This window comes from Mesoplodon mirus (genome assembly GCF_964341445.2).
Source record: "Mesoplodon mirus genome assembly, chromosome: 11".
NCBI lineage: Eukaryota > Metazoa > Chordata > Mammalia > Artiodactyla > Ziphiidae > Mesoplodon > Mesoplodon mirus.
In genome coordinates, this window is record NC_138987.1 from 30,384,112 (window position 1) to 30,405,022 (window position 20,911).

General features: G+C 36.3%; 1 protein-coding gene across 4 annotated transcripts in view; it reads right to left on the reverse strand.

Moving 5' to 3' along the window:
• Positions 1–2,497: 2,497 nt before the first annotated feature.
• CRY1 (cryptochrome circadian regulator 1) overlaps positions 2,498–20,911 on the reverse strand; it is a 97,785-nt gene continuing 79,371 nt past the window's right edge. The window contains exons 3-13 of one of the 4 annotated variants that reach the window (XM_082636347.1): positions 15,910–16,052; positions 13,150–13,334; positions 12,749–12,837; positions 12,053–12,193; positions 11,658–11,969; positions 10,354–10,505; positions 9,916–10,118; positions 9,716–9,811; positions 4,605–4,676; positions 4,424–4,527; positions 2,498–2,937 (exon numbers count right to left, since the gene is read on the reverse strand). In XM_082636347.1, the coding sequence (XP_082492473.1) occupies positions 4,424–4,527; positions 4,605–4,676; positions 9,716–9,811; positions 9,916–10,118; positions 10,354–10,505; positions 11,658–11,969; positions 12,053–12,193; positions 12,749–12,837; positions 13,150–13,334; positions 15,910–16,052 (1,497 nt within the window). In that variant the 3' untranslated portion in view covers positions 2,498–2,937. Of the gene's footprint in view, positions 2,938–2,972; positions 3,655–4,423; positions 4,528–4,604; positions 4,677–9,715; positions 9,812–9,915; positions 10,119–10,353; positions 10,506–11,657; positions 11,970–12,052; positions 12,194–12,748; positions 12,838–13,149; positions 13,335–15,909; positions 16,053–20,911 lie in introns of those variants that run through there. The other 3 variants (XM_082636349.1, XM_082636346.1, XM_082636348.1) reach the window with 3 other exon arrangements.

Sequence of the window (20,911 nt, forward strand, 5' to 3'; positions counted from 1 at the left end):
CCAAAATTAGTCTATAGGTAAAGAACTAAGTTACAAAAGAAACGTAGTTTAAAAAATCCCGAAACTTCTCTGGTACATATCTAGCTTTCCTGCCCGCCGCCCCCCCCTCCCCACAATAAAGCAGTCAGCTACAGTGTCTGATGCGTCTTTAACAGCCTCCCTCCGGCCGCTTTCACCCAAATACTCACCTTTTCTGATAAACTGCTAGGTGCTTTACATTCTAATTATTACCTGTGATGCCAACCTCATAGACTAACAAATTTCTCCTTAAAGCCAGGCTCAATGTCTGTCCCATTTATTCTCATATTTATCCATACACATATTTATGGCATGCCTGTTAAGAGTCAAGCATGTGAAGCTGCAATGACAAAACAGCGGTGCACAAGACAAGGGGGAATAAAGTACATTCCCTATCCTGATGAGGTTTACATTCTAGTGGAGGACAAAGACATTAACAACCAATGACATGATTAATCGCAACTAGAGTTGAATGTTTCCAAGGACAAGGTGCCCTGACTGGCCTAGCTGTCCTATGCTGGGTGTGGAGTTGGGGGTCAGGAAAGCTGTGATTTTCCCAGCCTGTAGGCCCCTCACTTTGCATATTTCATAGTATACAGTGCACAGTTCTAACACCTTAACACGCAGCACTGTAATTCTTCAAGATGGCCCTCTCTCCTTGTGGAGTGAACTCCTTGTGGATACTGATGAATTAATTTTCCTACGAACAGTGCGTGGCATATGGTAGGGACTCAGGAAATGCTAACCAAATCTTTGAGTCTAGCCTTATTAGCCAGTCTGTGCTCAATGGCTTTGTTGAGAGGGACTGACAAGTTGCACTTTAATTCCACAGAGTAGCAGCAAGAATCCTGGCTCCTTGTCTCTAGGTCACCTTTGATCTCCAGGATATTCTAGAATTAACTGGGTGGCTAATGTATGTGAGGTAGGGGAGTTTGTGTCCAGTAACCCTTCTCCCTCTGAGTTACCCGTATACAAAAACCCCATTATTCATGGCTTTATTGCACTCTTTTTCCTGAAATACAAGGATTTGGGGTCCAGACTAACCAAAGTGTGTCACCTGCATTTAGGAAAAGGGAATTAAAGTAGGATACAGAAAGAGAAGGACGTTAAGGAATGTAAACTTGGGCCTTAGAACTGCATGCCGCAGTCACTGGTCAGGAGAGGGAGCAGAGATGTGCATTAAGGTGCTAGCAGCTTGTATCAGGGCTCCACATAATTGTATGAGGAATGACAATACATATAACCCTGTGCACTGTAATCACACTTGAAATTGACCAACTTAGCTATGCCAGTTGTCTTAAATAAATGCTACCCAAAGTTTTTTCCATCCTAAATGTTTAAAGAGTTCATTTCTAGAACCATACAATCAGAAAAACACTTGGATGGAGTAACGGGGGTTCAAAGAACCTAGTATTAGGCATATTACCTACAAGAAAATTACAAACATATGTTTGAAATTGTGGGACGATCCTGAAGTTTCTAGTACACAAGAGATGGTTAAAAGTAATATTGCTATCAGTCTTTTATACCCCAAATTTACTGTTTTAAGTGAATGTGAAAAACTTAAAAACGTAGTTCCCTCAATTCAGTTTTTCCAAGTTGCTAAGCACAGTTTTTGGTAATAAGAGTTCAAGAAGTATCTGCTGAATGAACAAAATGTCTTAAAATCCCTCAACCACCTGTAGGGTTTTTAGAACACTAACCCTTCCAGTTAGGGGGACAACACTGTATTCAAACATAGTGCATTTGCTCAGTTGGAGCACATTGATTGATACCTCTCTTTCCCTTTTGGTGATTTTTTTGTTTTAGTCACAATTTAGACCAAACTGCAAAAATCTTTACCCACCCCCCCAAACATATTAAAATCCTTCTACATTTAAAAGTAAAATATCAGTGCCTATGTTGAAATAGTGTTCTTTTACTAAAATACTGATTTATTCATATTAAAACTGCATCTTTTATTCCCAAATGGTAATGGTAAATTCCAAGTCAATGAATTTCTCAATTCTGTATAGTACAATCAGGTCCAAAGAGCAGGATGTAAAGTACAGGTGTGAAAAACAAAATATTACTCCTTATTAACAGTGATAAAAGAAGATAAGGCAGATTTTTCTTTCTCAGTAATGAATTTATTGATCAGTATTAATTCATTATCCAGGATACTTTTTAAAATGTGTATCATCTAAAAATAAAAATGATTGTTTCTGCATTTCTGACTCAAATTTATCTTGAGTTACCTTTAAATACAATTACCACACTGAACATCTTATCACTAATAAAGATGGGAAAACAAAAGCCAATGGTTATAATTCCAAATGGTAAGAACTGGCCTACTGGAGAACAGTAAAGGGATAATAATAATGATAACAATAATGGCAGCTAACCAGAGCTGCAGCAGGCAGTTATGCAGACTATGCACTACACATTCCAGGGAGCTACACACAACGGCAATCCTGTAGCTAATATTTACTGAGCATCCTACCACATGTCAGGCACTGTTATGAGCATTTCATATGTAGTCTGAAGCAGATACTACTCTCATCCTCACTTTTTATAGAAGAGAAAAAAGAAGGCACAAAAGGTTAATAATTGCCCAAGATCTCAAAGCTAATGAGTGACAGAGCCAGGCATTTGACTCCAGGGCCCACACTCTTAACTGCTACCCCATACTGACTAACTCAGAGTTATAAGCCCAATTACTTGAAAAAAATATCTTTGGTTTTAAATCTTTCTTACAGATAACTTTATTTTTAAAAGTACGAAGTATTTGGAAGATAGTATTCTTACTTGGAATAATTTTGAAAAGTATTTTACTAAATATATATTAGCTGTTTCTTCATTCAGAATGGTGACATGTAGTTTACAGAATCTGTCTCTAATTTGTGATCACATCTCACATACCAATGCTCTCCCCTTTACCTAAAACAAACAAAAAATTTTTAAAAAGAAAAGAAAAAAAGCAACCACCAAGTACACAGGATTCCATATATGCATATACTTTAATAACAAAGTCACTTTAGCTGTAACTGAACAAAGAAAGGGAGACAAGAAGAACTTAACACATGATACCATGATATCTACAACTTTGGGTCAAAACAGGCATACATGAAGCTTTAAAATATATATTGTCTATGTTAATGGAGGCTACAACTACCAATTTTGATTACACATGTTTTCTGAAACATTATTGTCAAAGAGTTCAAAGTTAGACCAAATAATGATGTCAAGAAAAATTCTGTCTTAAAATTTTAACAAAGTCTTTTAAGAAAGTCTAAAATCCTATATTCTCACATTGACTCTCAAAACTTTGATTTTTATATCAGAATATCAGTTTGCCACTTTAATTTTTACCATACATGAAAGATTATCAAAAATATATTGATGGGTCTATACTAATTGTGACTATTTATATTTACATTAAGCAAATTCTTTTACCAAGTTCTTTATATACAAATTACCATTTGTCCTATGTCAAATTCATTAAAAAGTTAAAAACTACAGAAATGTTATTAGAAATAATGCATTTCAATATGTAACTGTTTTCCATTAATGAAGAACATTTTAAAATAATTTAACTGAAAAAGTACTGAACTGCCCACCAATTTCTGCTGCAACCGTATTCCTTCTGAATGTTTTCTGTGATTTAAGGAAAAAAAAAAAAACTGGGTAAAGCTTGATTGCAAGGAATGACAAAAATCTGATGACTGTTTACTGATCTTCAAGAAATTTACAGACTATATTGGTATCAAAAAATAGCAATGATTTTAAAAATGTAAACAGTTCAAGATAACTGAAGAAACAGGAGTCTTAAAAACTGGCAAATGCACTACATGAATACTTTTCTTATAAATTTAAATCACAAAATAGTATCCCATAACCAGCTGAACTGAATACAGGCATGGCTTTCTGACACTTCCAAAAAGGGCCAACATTTAAAAAAAACTTAAACTATTCCCAAACTGGAAATAATTTAGATTTTAGAAGTATCACAATATATAAAAGAAATTTATAAAATCAAGAGAAGATTTGGGGAAAATTTCATAAGGGGATTATATTAATACCACTAAAATAAAAAAGTCACTTTGTTTTACTTAGACTCCTGGTCACACAGGAAGGAAATGAAAAGGATGGCTTTTTCCGAGGAAAAACCTGAGCATGACACCATAAGCTTTTCAAATTTGAAGATCATCATTTCAGATGACCATAAAACTGAGTACAGCACTCTGTCCAGTACAGATACATTTCTCTTGTCTAAGAATTAACTGATTTTGCAACAATCACTGAAAAATTTATACCTCAGATTCTCTGGTTTGAAAATAGAGATTAGCTCCATTTTGGAAATTATATTAATTTATGTTGATTATACACTCCGCTAAAGCAAGAAATAAAGCTCTAAAGTATTTACCTAGTTGGTGCTCTGTCTCTGGACTTTAGGACCGATACTCTGTGTGTCCTCTTCCTGACTAGGACGTTTCCCACTGCTGAGACCAGTGCACGTGGAGCTTCTTCCTACACATTTAAAAAAAAATGTATGTTTAAGATAAGAAAGGTGAGAAGAAGAGTATGCTCGAATGCTACATTCTTACCTTGCTTTAATAGGTGAGTCTGCTGACTATCTCCATGAGCATAATGTAAAATACCACTCCCTGGAGTACAACCTGTTAGTATGTTAAACATAGTAAAATTACTTAAACTAATTTCAAGTTGTATGTATTACGATTATAAATCTAATTTTTAGTATTTGTATTGTGCGTTTTAGGATTAATCCACAACCCTTCATATGAACCAAAAATCATACCAAATCAGGAAAGCTTAACTTGTCCTTAAATTTAGGGTCATAGAAATGTTGACTGTTCCAGGGCAAAATCACTGATAATCATTTTCTAAAAAACACTTCTTTACTGGATGACAATTAGACACTTGATCATGAAGTCAAAACATAGGGCATCAGTGAGATATACATCCTTCCTTCACCTCCTCCTCCCTCAGCACCTATCTAAAACATATGTCCTTGGAGATACAGTAAGGGAATAAGGTCCTGCCAGATGAGAGTTAAACAATGGAGCAGTTACCTAGCCTGTGCAATTGTATCAACTCTCCTAAAAAGAAAAAATGTTATAGGAGAATGGGTTAGCACAGAAAAGTAGATTCTAGAGAAAACATTATGGAAAAATATGAGGATCCTACCCCTAGGAGTGGTTGCATGATGGCCCGAACAAGACAATTTAATTATTTTTAGTGTAACTTCATACTTATCACATTTCTCTGGATAAAGAATTCAGCTTTTCGGGTACTCAAAATTGGGAAAGTGAATGGCCTGATCAAGGATGAGGACTTCTGGAAAGGAATATTTCCACCATAAGCTAATAAACTAATGTTCCCTGTTGATATTTTAATTCATATGATTTTAAAATTTCTAGTATGTCATTCACAGAATGGTCACCACTAATTACAGCAAACGTTCAGGCTTTAGACTTGTAAGGCTGAAGGTCAGACTCTGGACTGTGGCAAATTCACCGCTGAATGGTGCTGCTACTGGTCTTACCATCATCAGGCTTCCCCTAATAGTGATACTTGCCATCATGCATCTTTGCACAACTCTACTGAAAACTTCACAAAGTAATGTGAAGGTACTTAATTCCACTGAATTGTACATTTAAAATGGTTAAAATGCTAAATTTTATGTTGTGCATATTTTACAATTAAAAAACTTCAACAAATACATTTTTCAATTATTTATTTGATTTTTATTGTTATTTTCTGTTTTTCTGAATTTTCTAAACTGTCTATAGTGAATAGTTTTTTAAAGCAGTTTTGAGGAATAATTTATATACCATAAAATTCAACTGTTTTAAGGGTACAATTCAATAATTTTTAGTTAATTTACAGAATTGTGTAATCACCAGCATAATCCAGTTTTAGAACATTTTCATCACCTCCAAAAGATCCCTCATGTCCATTTGCTTTCATTCTCCATTCCTATCTATAAGCCTAAGGTAGGCACTAATCTAATTTCTCTTTTAAAAACGTGACTTTTCTCACTAGTTCATATAAGTGGAATCATGCAGCATGTGGTCTTTTGTGTCTGGCTTCTTTAACTTAATATTTTTGAGATTTATCCAGGTTGTAGCATGTATCAGCATTTTGTTCCTTTTTACGAATTAATATTCCATTGTATGGATATACTCCATTTTGACTATCATGAATAAAGCTATTATAAACATTCACATATAAGTCTCTGTGTAGACATATATCTTCACTTCTTTTGGATAGATACTTAGGAATGGAATTTCTGGGTTGTATGTTAAATTTATGTTTAGCTTTTAAGAAACTGCCAAACTGCTTCCCAAAATGGCTTCACTGTTTTTACACCCTACCTCTCAGCAATGTATGAGCGTTCCAGTTTCTTCACATCCTCCACACACTTGTTACTGTCTGTCTTTTTTATTTCAACCACTCTAGTGGTTATAGGGTGACCAACTCATTCCAGTTTGGGACTCTTCAAGTGGTAGCACGTAAAGTCCTGTGTCCCAAGAAACTCCTCAATGCCAGGCAATCAGTGATAACTGGTCACCCTAAGTGGGTGTGAAGTCCTATCTCTTAGTAGTTTTAATTTGTATTTCCCCAATGACTAATAATGCTGAACAGGTATTTTATAATAGAAAAAATGTTAGTAGTCTGCTTTATTATAAGAACAAAAATACCTCAAGACATCTATGTATGTTAGTTTATTCCTTTCCTGAGCACAAAAATTCTACAAAAATGAGAGGACGAAAATGCAGTTTCTGTTGCAGAGATTAAGAATTTTTGCACAGTCATTAAAAAACTTAAATCATAAAGAATCTTGCCCTTTGAAATGCCTTTAAGACACTGTAAATAAAAGCCTATGAATAGGGTAAGTATGGGGCATTAAGGGATACGCTTCCGAAGTATAAGTCCTTTCTAGCATTTAAAAAATTTTTTTAATTTATTTTTTGGCTGCGTTGGGTCTTCATTGCTGCGCACAGGCTTTCTCTAGCTGCGGTGAGCAGGAGTTACTCTTTGTTGCAGTGCGTGGGCTTCTCGTTGCAGTGGCTTCTCTTGTTGTGAAGTGCTGGCTCTAGGTGTGCCGGTTTCTGTAGTTGCAGCACGCAGGCTCAGTAGTTGCAGCATGCGGGCTCTAGGGCATGCGGGCTTCAGTAGTTGTGGCGTGCGGGCTTGGTTGCTCTGTGGTATGTGGGATCTTCCTGGACCAGGGATCGAAAGCATGTCCCCTGCATTGGCAGACAGATTCTTAACCACTGCGCCACCAGTGAAGTCCCCATGTAAGTCTTTTCAAATGGAACAGAAACCTGAGGGGAGAAATTCTTAACAGCATAGTATCCTAAGGATCTTGCCATAATCACTCCCATTTTCAGGTCTACAATGCTCTCTCCTTCATCTGCCTACTTAAATGCTACCCACCCCACCATCTTCTTCTTCTTCTTCTTTTTTATTATTTATTTATTTATTCTTGGCTGCGTTGGGTCTTTGTTGCTGTGTGCGGGCTTCCTCTAGCTGTGGCAAGTGGGGGCTACTCTTCGTTGTGGTCCATGGGATTCTCATTGCGGTGGCTTCTCTTGTTGCAGAGCACAGGCTCTAGGCACGTGGGCTTCTGTAGTTGTGGCACACGGGCTCAGTAGTTGTGGTTCGCGGGCTCCGGAGCACAGGCTCAGTAATTGTGGCACACCAGCTTAGTTGTTCCGCAGTGTGTGGGATCTTCCCTGACCAGGGCTTGAACCTGTGTTCCCTGCATTGGCAGGCAGATTCTTAACCACTGCGCCACCAGGGAAGTCTCCCACTATCTTCTAAGAAAAGTTTCCTAGTTCCTTCAACTCCCTTTTTTCCTATTGCATGAGGAGGCAGTGTCTTACAATTTATCACTTTTTTCATTTGTTTTTTTTCCCCCTTCCACACCCCCATTTAGACTCTAAGCTCTAGGTAGCTTTTATGTCTTCTATGTCTTTTGAAAGCCTCAAAGCACCTAGCTACAAAGTGTGTTATAGGCAAATATTTACATGATTAGACTACTTTCAAGATTAATTAATCTTATCACAAAACATCATGTTTATAAATTTGTGAAGCAAAATTATTCCAATTTAACTTGCTAACATGATTAGTTTTGCAGATAAATACAGATTTGACTGGACTAAGAAACAGTACGTACCATCATTACCCATTAGCTAGGTAACTGGAGTCTGTTGCTTTCTACCCTCTGCCACCTGCCTGTTATCTTAGTGCTTCACAGAACTTCTGTCCCTCAAACTCATGTGTGGGCAAAAGAGGCAGTCTGTGAACTGCATAAGAAATCTGATAGAACTTTTGAAATGCTACCTTGTTAAAGTTTACTTCAAATTGTAGGAGACTCTGAGAAAGAACATTTTTGAAGTACACTGCCATCATTAGCAACAATTTGAATGCAGGTGAAACACATTCCAGTAATAAAATATTTTGTCTTATGAACACTACATTTGGCATTACATTTGCAGGGGAGACCCAGTGATACAGAAAAGGTATGAACTTTAGGACTAGTTAGACTTGGATCTGAATCTTAGCTCAACTACTTACTAACTGTGGGATCTTGGTTAAGTTACCTAACTCTTCTAGGCTAATTTTCCCAATCATAAAATGAGAAGCCTACCACCACCTCTCAAGGTTATTGTGAGTATGTGGCCAAAATCCCCTCATACTTAGGCACAAAGTAGGCAGTCAAGATATGAGTGCTTTCGTTCCTTTCTCGTTAAGCTAACTGTTGATGCTCTCAAAAGTATGCAAAATATTTCTGAATTCAGAAAGGTTCAATTTGTTAAAGGTGTTATTCTTAATATCAAATTTTGAATAGCTGACTTTTTTTTTTTAAAAAAAATAAGCATTCCTCCAATGCAGCCTTGGTTTTTTTTTTCCTTTTAGTAACCATGCAGAATTATTTATTTTACTACCTATAACTGAAATACCAAAAAAACCTTATTTCCAAACCACAAAATGACATTTTAGAATTTAGAATATGGATGTTTTTATCCCCTTACATGACCAAACAGAAAGTAATAAGTCCAGCCATTCAGCCTTGTTTTTAATCAAATTAATTAGCTTCATGCTATTTTTGGTTAGAACCTCTGAAAATTGGTATGATTCAAATTTCCAATACATACTGACTTCTTGACACACAGTAAGAACATATGTGGCAACTAACTATATATATCACAAAGAAAACCATTATAGACCAGGCTTTGTAAGAAAAAACTCATGTGCGAAAGGACTAGAGGCCCTATGCATGTGCGTGATAAATCTTTTGGCCATGTTCACAGGGCCTCTGACCTTCTTAACTAATTACCTTATAGCTGATATATACTTAAAGGGAGTAAAAAATAATGACCATTCTGAATATAAAACATTTCAGTTTCATTTTATCCTTAAAAATTGCTAACCTCATTCAGTTTGCAAGAAGATCTTTACCTTGACCCAATTCCACTATATATAATGTTGTTCCTATCTCTAAAATGTCACTAATGGAGTGAGGGTATGTGTGTATGTATATGTACATGTATACATGTGTACAAGGAACCTATTACACAATTTAAAGATAGATTTTAAGAAACATATTATAGTGAGGTACAATAAACAATATATTTATAATTAACCTCTTTATGTTACTAAGTGCAGAAATTTCCTTTTCACTTACTTCCACTGCTGCTACAGCCTGGGATATTTTCTCCAGGAGAATACCCCATGAGGCCTCCATTCCCATTAGGATTAGATGGCACTGATGCAAGAAGACCTAAAGGGAAAAAATTACCTATTAAGTAATGATCAAGATCAAGTTCAAGGATGGGTACATAAACAGCTGCCAAAGAAACAAATGAAAGGCATTTACTGACATACCTAGTCCTCTATATCGTGAAAGCTGCTGATAGATCTGTTTCATCCTCTCAATATTCAAACGGCTTGCCTCAGCATGGTTCACCATTGGTTTAGGGTAATTAACTCCTATCAAACATTTGGCTACCTTTTGAATACCTTCTGGTGCATTCCAGGGATCATAGATATATTTTGCAGGGAAGCCTCTTAGGACAGGCAAATAACGTCTTTTGGGAGAAGGAAGAAAAATTATTAATAAAATGAACTATAAGCAAATTATAACAAACTATTTATTAGCTATGAATGACCAAAATCAAATCAATACCATTTAAATGATTTGTTACCCTTCTCCTCATCTCTGCTGCCCATCATGAGTGGGGAATACCTTAAGCGCTGCTTAAACATGAAAAGTTCTTCCTAGATTAGCTATTCCAAACTGTATAATAATCATTCTTGATTTACCTGATATAGTCTCCATTGGGATCTGTTCTCCTACCAAAACCAACCGGGCAATAGCAGTGAAAAAACTGTTGGAAAAAGGAACTACAAGACAGCCACATCCAACTTCCAGCATTTATGCTCCAATCTGCATCAAGCAATAATTCTTCAAATACCTTTGGAAGTAACAGTAATCACATTAGGTTGCACACACATAATTCTCAAAGTAAGCATTTTTCCAGGTCTCTGTAGATCAAAAGTCAAGGCAAGAAAATCTAGCACAGAACTGTGAAATTAAACATTCCAAAGTTAGCTTCCTTGTCTGTGTTCTATTCTATAATGAGTTATTTCAGGGAAAGAAACATATTAGTAATATATAGATTTCCGAATAGAATTTACTATTCTAATCTTTGCAGTGTTATTGGAAGAGGGGAGAGTAAAAGTTATTAAAGTCACCAACTTAAAAGGATAAGATGGGATATGAGAAGATTAAAAAGTGGAAAAAAAAAGCAGTAAACACTTTCAAGAATGCAAAAATGCTACCAAATAAACCACCAACAAAAACTTAGAAGCTTAGTACATTGGCCTACAAAATGTAGGCCTACAAATGACCTTTAAAAATTCATTAGTATTATACAGTTTAAATTTGGGATTCCTTGATCCAAAAGGGAAATAGAATTAAAATAAATTATTTTTCATAAATTCGTTGTGTGCTGTACATCTACCTCATGCACAACTTTGTACTAGGAAATACAGGAGATGTAAAAAAACATAGGATCAGAAATGGTCTTTGGATAGGGGAAATTTATGATATAGGCAGGAAAGTAAAACATGTATTTAAGTCCTATTATATATAACCACAAGATGTCACAAAATGTTGTATGCTTCATATTACATAATATAATTATGACTAAAAAGCTATGGTATTGAGGTGAGATGAAATGATTTATAGCTTAAAATTTATAAAACAAATTTGCTATTTCTAAGAACTCAGATGAATACTTTATGTGACAGAAATGATCACCTATAAATATATATCGACCCAATAAGTCCAGAGTATTAAATCTTATAGCTCCCTTGATAGCTAGGCTGATTTAGCCATTGAAATGACTTCAGGTTAACTGAACCATTTTTCACCAGTTCTCCTATCTGATTATGCCATTCTGTTCCCCAAAAGTGTGTCTGTATGATGAGAATTAAATGTTTTTCTATTGAAAAAATTAGACTATAAATGAATCTACATAGTAGACAATTCTTAGGAATTGTTTTATAAAGGTATAGAGTTCTTCAAAATAAGGCCATACTACATTAGTTGGAAGAACACTTACCTTCATTCCTTCTTCCCAACTAATCCACAGGTCACCTCGTGTCAGGAAGCAAGCAACTGCATGTCTGGCTAAATGATGGATCCAACCCTCCTGACGAAGCTGTGTCATGATGGCATCAATCCATGGAAAGCCTGTCCGTCCTTCTGCCCATTTCGCTAAAGCCTCAGGATTCTTATCCCAAGGAATCTGAACACAGATGGGATTTCCTTCCATTTTGTCAAAGCGTGGATTATTTGTTGCTGCTGTATAGAAAAATTCACGCCATAACAGTTGCCCATAAAGGGAAAGGGGAGGGGAACTGTTCTTTTTTACCTAAGATTAAAAAGCAAAAGAAGTATTATCAGCAATTTAAGAAAAAAGTATTTTGAAAAATAAGCTCCAGTTCCAGATAATACCTTTTTGTAGAGATCTGTCAGTTTGAAGTAAAACAGTCGACATGACAAACAACCAAATCGGAGATAAGGACTGAGTCCAGTAGGGCTAGCGAGCAGGGAATTTGCATTCATTCGAGGTCTTTCAAAGTTTGCCACCCAAGCCTGAAAACACACAGAGAAAATTATGCTAACTAATTGCCTTTTCCATTTTAAAAGATTGTTTAAAGTTGAGATTTTTTTTAAAGTTACATAGGGCTTGGGAAATAAAATATCATTTTTCTAGCCAAAAATGACAGATTTTAATAAAAAACAAGAAAGATAAAAGTGATCATTCTTTTGTTTTAGCCATCCTCATGCAGTAAATTCCTAACACAAAGCTGAGAGCACCTTCAATCTGTCTCTCTGACACTGAGAAAAATATGAAATAGAAGAACTCTATCCTAGCTTCAAAGTTATAGTCATCAGATACCAGCTTACAAAGAAAGAATAGAAGGGGTAGTATTGATAGTAGCTAAAGAGGAAATAATCAGAAGAGGAGGAAGAAGGGTATTTAAATGAAGAGATAGTTGTTAATTTTCAAACAATTAGGTTTGTTCTATTTTAACTATTTCTCTTGATCCTTCTTTTTCAACAGTCTATTTTTTTGTTTTTAAAAAAGAGTGAAATTATTTTTAAAATGCCAGTTTGACAATATAAACATCATCTGTATTATCATACTTTTCTTTCCAAATGCCTTTCCAAACGTGTAAGTGCTTCAGTTTCTCCGCCTGGCCACACTGCAGAAGATAAGCCATCTGTATCAAAACCTAAAAAGAAAAGAAAAGAAAAAAAATTGACAGTAGCATAAAAATGAAATGACAGCCCTGGATAGGTCCTCAAAAATAGATGATATATAATATGGTCTCTGTTCTTTAAGATGTACAACTTAAGGTGATAACAGATAGACCACATATTTATAGAACACATAAATAATGCACAGATTTATCACTTCTTAGTTTAAGAGTTTCTTTTCTTTTTTCTCATTTCTTTTCCTTTTAGTGCAAAAATACTTTACATGTCTAATTAGAAGTGGGATTTTTCTGAATGGTTTATTAACTCTTAAGCTCCACATGTATTACCTAGTTCTTCCAGTGAAGGGACTCCATATTTCTCATCATGGTCATCAGACAGAGGAGTTGTGCACTTTTCTATCACTTCTGAAGTAATTGTCTCTACTGGTATCTCTAGTGGTTCCATTTTGCTGATGAGAGTCTGGAATCTTTTATAAGTAAGAGGTGGTTGCCCACCATTTAGTTCTATGATCCTATTACAAAAGTTAGTAAAATGCTGTTAGTATTAAAAAAAAGGACAATACATTTTGATTGATAAACTCTGAAAAGGCTTAGAATCAGAAAATTAAGTGAATCACTTAAGACTTCTAGGAGAATGTTAGCTTCTTACAGGACCAAGAAACTTGTTAAAATAATTAACAAATCTAAAAATCATTCTCTTAATTTTATAGACATCTGCTAGGTATCAAAAATATAGTGTATGCAAATATCAAAACTTTTAAGACAAAGGGAATTAATTAAGCACCTATGAGTGGAAAAACAAGTGGCTAAATAAGCCTAAAGGCAAAAACAAAAAAATAATATGTATGGAATTATAAAAACATACCACAACACAGCTCAAAGAATCTCTTAATCATCAATAAAAACTAAACCAGGCCAATATTATACCAAGGAGCAATCAGCAAGTCTCATTAATTAGGATTCTATATTACTGTCATGATAATCACTTGTTATTTTCTATTGTGCTCATGTTTTTGTTAAATGTCAGCATACGTATCTTATGTATATATTTTATATTTAATTCTGATCACTAATTTCTCAATTAAGTAATACTAAAAGGAAAGATAAGTCTTACCAATGGTAGTCTGAATTAGACACAATTTGGAAATACCAATTATTCTTTTTCACTATGGCCATTTGCTTACTAGCATTTAGCCTTAATAAAAAATTATTGGTAAAATCCAACCATCGTTTTATGCATCAGCAACTGAAGCCTCAAGAGAATTTAATAGTCAAGGTCACATAACTAACAAATAGCAAATCAAGGTTTTCTTAATCCAAATATAGTACAGTTTTCATTATACCACATATAATTATGTATCAGTTGTACATACAGAAAGTAACCACCATAAAAACTATGCTCTCTGCTTTTAGTAATTTTGCTTTGGTGTAATACTTTGAGTTTATATATAGGGTCATAATGAAATTTGTCCACTATAATGATACTAAAGTGACACTACTGAGGACACTGCTAATTACATAACAGAAGCAAAATTAAAATCTCAGAAAAAATGTTTTCTATATGTTACATTTTTATATGATGGATTATATGTGGTAAATATTCACACTCAACCTAACAAACATTCCAATTTTATGCATGACGCTGAGTTTCCCACTTAAAGCAATTGCTCTTATCTTGTTTTGCCTCCTTGCTATCAGCTCTCTAAAGTTAAGAAATCTGGTAAACTAGAAGGCAAGTTTATTATCGAAGGATATATGACTTCTGGCTTAATATCAAGTAAGACCCTTAACTGAATCGAACCACAATATTTTGATACACTTGGAATAAAATTAACTAGCTTGTCATGTTACTTACAGAATTAGCTTTATTAACTTGACAAAATGTGAAAATAAAAAAGTAAAATAATTTAAAAGGTATGTAAATTGTGAGATTTCAGTACTTGTAAGGATGATAGTATGCTAAAGGTTAATGTTAACAAATCTTATGAACCTTCAAATCTTACAGCATATAAAACTTTCTTAATTTAAACTTGACCACAGAATCTTTGTTGGACAAAGCATCACCAAAAACTGATAGTTCAGGAAATATACTTTGAGAAATAAGATATTATACCATTGTTCAGAAGACTATGTAATATTACATAAAATTTGCATATGGACTTAAAATCCAGAGAGACTAGATATATACACATAAAATAAAATAACTTATGACAATCATGTGAAATATATCAAGGTAGTTTGTGGCTATGTATGTCATATAAACTATAAAATTAACATTGCTAAGAGCCCAGAAAGGCAAGTTAGTAGGCTGAGTTAGAATAGTCAAAGATAATTGTGTGAGGGGCCTCCCTGGTGGCGCAGTGGTTGAGAGTCCGCCTGCTGATGCAGGGGATACGGGTTCGTGCCCCGGTCCGGGAGGATCCCATATGCCGCGGAGCGGCTGGGCCCGTGAGCCATGGCCGCTGAGCCTGCGCATCCGGAGCCTGTGCTCCGCAATGGGAGAGGCCACAACAGTGAGAGGCCCGCATACCGCAAAAAAAAAAAAAAAAAAAAAAAAAAGATAATTGTGTGATGCTTTTTTTTTTTTTTTTTTTTTTTGCTGTACGCGGGCCTCTCACTGTTGTGGCCTCTCCCGTTGCGGAGCACAGGCTCCGGACGCACAGGCTCAGCGGCCATGGCTCACGGGCCCAGCCGCTCCGCGGCATATGGGATCCTCCCGGACCGGGGCACGAACCCGTATCCCCTGCATCGGCAGGCGGACTCTCAACCACTGCGCCACCAGGGAGGCCCATGTGTGATGCTTTTAATAGTTTTGAAATTGAAATTCTGAGTATGTTTATCTTATGTACTTATGTCTGTAATTTTGGTATTTGTCATTAGGTAAACAAAAATCACAGAGGTTAAATAAAATGCTAAAGGTTTGACATATATTCACTTAATTCTCTCACAAGTCTATTATGTATGTTTTTATTTCCACAGTACATTCCCACAGTACATTTTCTATGTACTTAAAACCACTGAAATGTACACTTAAAAGTGGTTAAGATGAAAAATATTATATGTATTTTACCATTAAAAAAAACTTACTTGTCTAGGTCATATAATGTATGTGAAATTCGTACAATTACTTCTACTCCAGCTTCAGTAGCCAGTTTCTTAATAGCTGCATCTCGTTCCTTTCCAAAGGGCTCAGAATCATATTCAATTGAAAGTTTAGTAATGTTCCATTCCTAAAATAAAAGAAAGAGGGAAAAACAAACATAAACTTTAACAATTAGTTTTTCTATTATAGGCTGGAAAAAAGTGAAAAGCTCCAATGCTTCCTAGCATATAACAAATACTATATATAAGTGTTTGTCATGATAAAATGGAAAAAAATAACATGTTACCAAGTTGCTGAAAGATTAAATGAGTCAATGCATATAAATTGTTTAGGACATAGTACATAGTAAGTTCTCAGTGAATGATAGCTGTCATTATTACTAGCCATTTGTATATTTCTTACTTTGTAAGTTGCAGCTTATGTTTTCTTGGGTTTCTATCACAGTTAATTTTTCTCTTAAGGATTTGTAAGAGCTCCTTATATTTTAATGATAGCAAACCTTCTCTATCACCTGTGTCACTTTTTTTCCTAAATAGTTTGTAATTTAATTCTATGATTTTTTTGACAAATAATTATTTAGTTTTTAGTTAGTAAATGTTGGAATTTAGAACAAGTCAATAACACTCCCTCCCCTTTTCCCTTTTTGAAAAGGAAAGGAATATAAGTCAGAAAACTAAAGGTAAAAATATAGATCACACAGTCTCCCAAGGCAACTGAAATAAAAACAAAAATAAACAAATGGGACCTAATGAAACTTACAAGCTCCTGCACAGCAAAGGAAACCATAAACAGAATGAAAAGGTAACCTACAGAGTGGGAGAAAATATTTGCAAATAATGCAACTGACAAGGGCTTAATATAAACAGCTCATACAACTCAACAGAAAAAAAACCAAACCCAATTAAAAAATGGGCAGCAGACCTAAATAGACATTCCTCCAAAGAAGAAATACAAATGGCCAATAGGCACATGCAAAGATGCTCAACATCGCTAATAATTAGAGAAATACAAATCTAAACTACAATGAGGTATCACTTCACACTGATTCTGATGGTCAGATGGCCATCACTAAAAAGTCTACAAATGCTGGAGAGGATATGGAGGAAAGGGAATCCTCCTATACTGTTGGTAGGAATGTAAGTTGGTACAGCCACTATGGAAAACAGCATGAAGGTTTCCTCAGAAAACTAAAAATAGAATTATCATATGATCCAGCAGTGGCACTCCTGGGCATACATCCAGACAAAACTCTAATTTAAAAAGATACATGCACCCCATGTTCATAGCAGCACTATTCACAATAGCCAAGACATGGAAACAACCTAATGTCCACTGACAAATGAATGGATAAAGAAGATGTGGTACATATATACAACGGAATACTACTCAGCCATAAAAAAGAATGAAATAATGCCATTTGCAGCAACATGGATGCAACTAGAGATTATCATACTAAGTGAAGTAAGTCAGAAAGAGAAAGACAAATACCACATGATATCTCTTTTACATGGAATCTAAAATATGACACAAATGAACCTCTGAAACAGAAACACACTCATGGACACAGAGAACAAACTTGTGGTTGCCAAGTGGGAGGAGGTTGGGGGGAAGGATGGAGTAGGAAGTTGGGGTTAGCAGAAGTAAGCTATTATACATAGAATGGATGAACAACAAGGTCCATACTGTATAGCACAGAGAACTATATTCAATATCCTATGATAATCCATAATGGAAAATAATATATAAAAAGAATGTATATATGTATAACTGAATCTCTTTGCTGTATAGCAGAAATTAACACAATATTGTAAATCAACTATACTTCAATTTAAATATATATATTATATACGTATACATATATATATATGTATAGATAGATATATATATATAGACCACATTATTAGTAAAGTTGAACTGGAGAAAACATGTTATGTTTAAGGACAGATAAGCTTGTTAATTTTTTACCCCTGAATTAAACAGATTTAGCTACCCAATGATAAGCAGCACCTTCCTTGCAGTGTGGGCTGCCCCTACAAAATTTATTACATGGAAGAAGGGACTAGGATAAGTGCTCTCTGCAACTGAATAGGCAAAAAGGTATGATATGAGTGATACTCACCTAACTCCTTCTATTAACTCACCAATGAGATCATTCACTTCTTCCCTGGGGATAAATTAGTGAACATCTCTCCAGAAAAAAAATGAAAAGCTAGGGAAGAGAAGGTTCCCCAAACATTAAAAGTATTCAGGGCAGAGTCAAGATGGCAGTGTGGGAAGACGAGGAGTTATCATCTCCCCACAACTAGGGTGCGTGCCGGCCGCTGGTGGTGGACTCTGATGCCAAAGGAGACAGGAGGAACCTGAAAGTGAACCGGTAGGACGTAGGGGGACTGAGGGGGAGGAGAAGTGGAGGTCAGACAGGATCGGCGCCCCTGAGGCCAGGGAGATCAGGAGAGGTGGGCAGGAGGAGCGGGAGAGGAGCAGAGGGCGATAGCCCTGCCCACTCGGGCCAGGGAAACTGCTGAGCTCCCAGGCCAATCCTCTGCCCTCCAAAGCCCTCTCCAGATGGCACGGGTCCTTGGGGTGATAGGAGGGAGGCCAGAGAGATCAGGAGAGGCAGGCGGGAGGGGCCCTCCCAGACCAGAGGAGCAGGAGAGGAGATGAGGGGATTTGCCCCACCCACTCGAGCCCAGGAAGCCTGCTGGGCTCCCAGGTGAGGTCCCCTGACCTATGAAACCAGGGGTTGGGGGCATGCCTGGGCCTCTTCTGTTCCTTGAGCCTAAGCTCCACCCCCCATGGCCTTTTCCAGCCCTGTGGGTCCTGAGCATTGGCCTGGCCCACCATCCAAACCTCGCCCTTGCTTAGGCCCCGCCCTCCAGAGCCAAGGCCTCCCCCCACCCCCTTTTTTTTTTTCTTTTCCATCCTCCTCTTTTTTACTATTGTGGTACTGATGTACCTTCTGGTTGTTGATTCATCTATATTTTTACTCTTATATTCTTCTTAAAATATCTCTTAGTTTCCTAGTCTAATTTTATTTTTTACTTTGTTATTTCTTTTTATTTTTTTTGCTGCCCCAGGAGGCTTGCGGGATCTTGGTTCACGAGCCTGGGACAGGCTGAAGCTCCTGTGGTGGGAGCTCCAAGTCCGAACCACTGGACTAACAGAGAATCTCAGACCCCAAGGAATATTCATCCGAGTGAGGTCTCACGGAGTTCCTCATCTCAGCACCAAGACCCAGCTCTACCCAATAGCCTACAAACTCCAGTGTTGGAAGCCTCAGGCCAAACAACCAGTAAGGAAAGAACACAATCCCACTCATAAAAAAAAGAAAAAATGAGATGGCAAAAAAATATGTCACAGATTAAGGAGCAAGGTAAAAACCTATAAGACCAAATAAATGAAGAGGAAATAGGCAATCTACCTGAAAAAGAATTCAGAGTAATGATAGTAAAGATGATCCAGAATCTTGGAAATAGAAAGGAGGCATGGATTGAGAAAATACAAGAAATGTTTAACAAAGATCTAGAAGAACAAAAGAACAAACAAACAGAGATGAACAACACGATAACTGAAATGAAAAATACACTAGAAGGAATCAATAGCAGAATAACTGAGGCAGAAGAACGAATAAGTGTGCTGGAAGACAAAAGGGTGGAAATAACTGCTGAGGAGCAGAATAAACAAAAAAGCATGAAAAGAATTGAAGACAATCTCAGAGGCCTCTGGGACAACACTAAATGAACCAACATTCGGATCATAGGGGTCCAAGAAGTAGAAGAGAAAAAGAAAGGCTCTGAGAAAATATCTGAAGAGATTATCGTTGAAAACTTCCCTAATACGGGAAAGGAAATAGTCACCCAAGTCCAGGAAGCACAGAGAGTCCCATACAGGATAAACCATAGGAAAAACACACCAAGACACATATTAAACAAACTAACAAAAATTAAATTCAAAGAAAAAGTATTAAAAGCAGCAAGGGAAAAACAAAAACTAACATACAAAGGAATCCCCATAAGGTTATCAGCTGATTTTTCAGCAGAAACTCTGCAGGCCAGAAGGGAGTGGCAGGATACACTTAAAGTGATGAAAGAGAAAAACCTACAACCAAGATTACTCTACCCGGCAAGGCTCTCATTCAGATTTGATGGAGAAGTCAAAAGCTTTTCAGACAAGCAAAAGCTAAGAGAATTCAGCACCACCAAACCAGCTTTACAACAAATGCTAAAGAAACTTCTCTAGGCAGGAAACACAAAAGAAAAAGACCCACAAAAACAAACCCAAAACAATTAAGAAAATGGTAATAGGAACATACATATCGATCATAACCTTGAACGTAAATGTACTAAATGCCCCAACCAAAAGACAGAGACTGGATGAATAGATACAAAAACAAGACCCATATACCCGCTGTCTAAAAGAGGCCCACTTCAGGCCTAGGGACACATACAGGCTGAAAGTGAAGGGATGGAAAAAGATATTCCGTGCAAATGGAAATCAAGAAAGCTGGGTAGCAATACTCGTATCAGATAAAGTAGAGACTGTTACAAGAGGAAAGGAGGGACATTACATAATGATCAAAGGATCAATCCAATAAGAAGATATAACAATTATAAATGTTTATGCTCCAACATAGGAGCACCTCAATACATAAGGCAAATGCTAACAACCCTGAAAGGAGAATTCGACAGTAACACAATAATAGCAGGGGACTTTAACACCCCACTTACACCAATGGACAGATCATCCAAACAGAAAATATTAAGGAAACACAAGCTTTAAATGATACAACAGACCAGATATATCTAACTGATATTTATAGAACACTCCACCAAAAGTGGCAGAATATACTTTCTTCTCAAGTGCATATGGAACTTCTCCAGAATAGATCACATCCTGGGTCACAAATTAAGCCTTGGAAAACTTAGGAAAACTGAAATCATATCATGCATCTTTTCTGACCACAACGCTATGAGATTGGAAATCAAT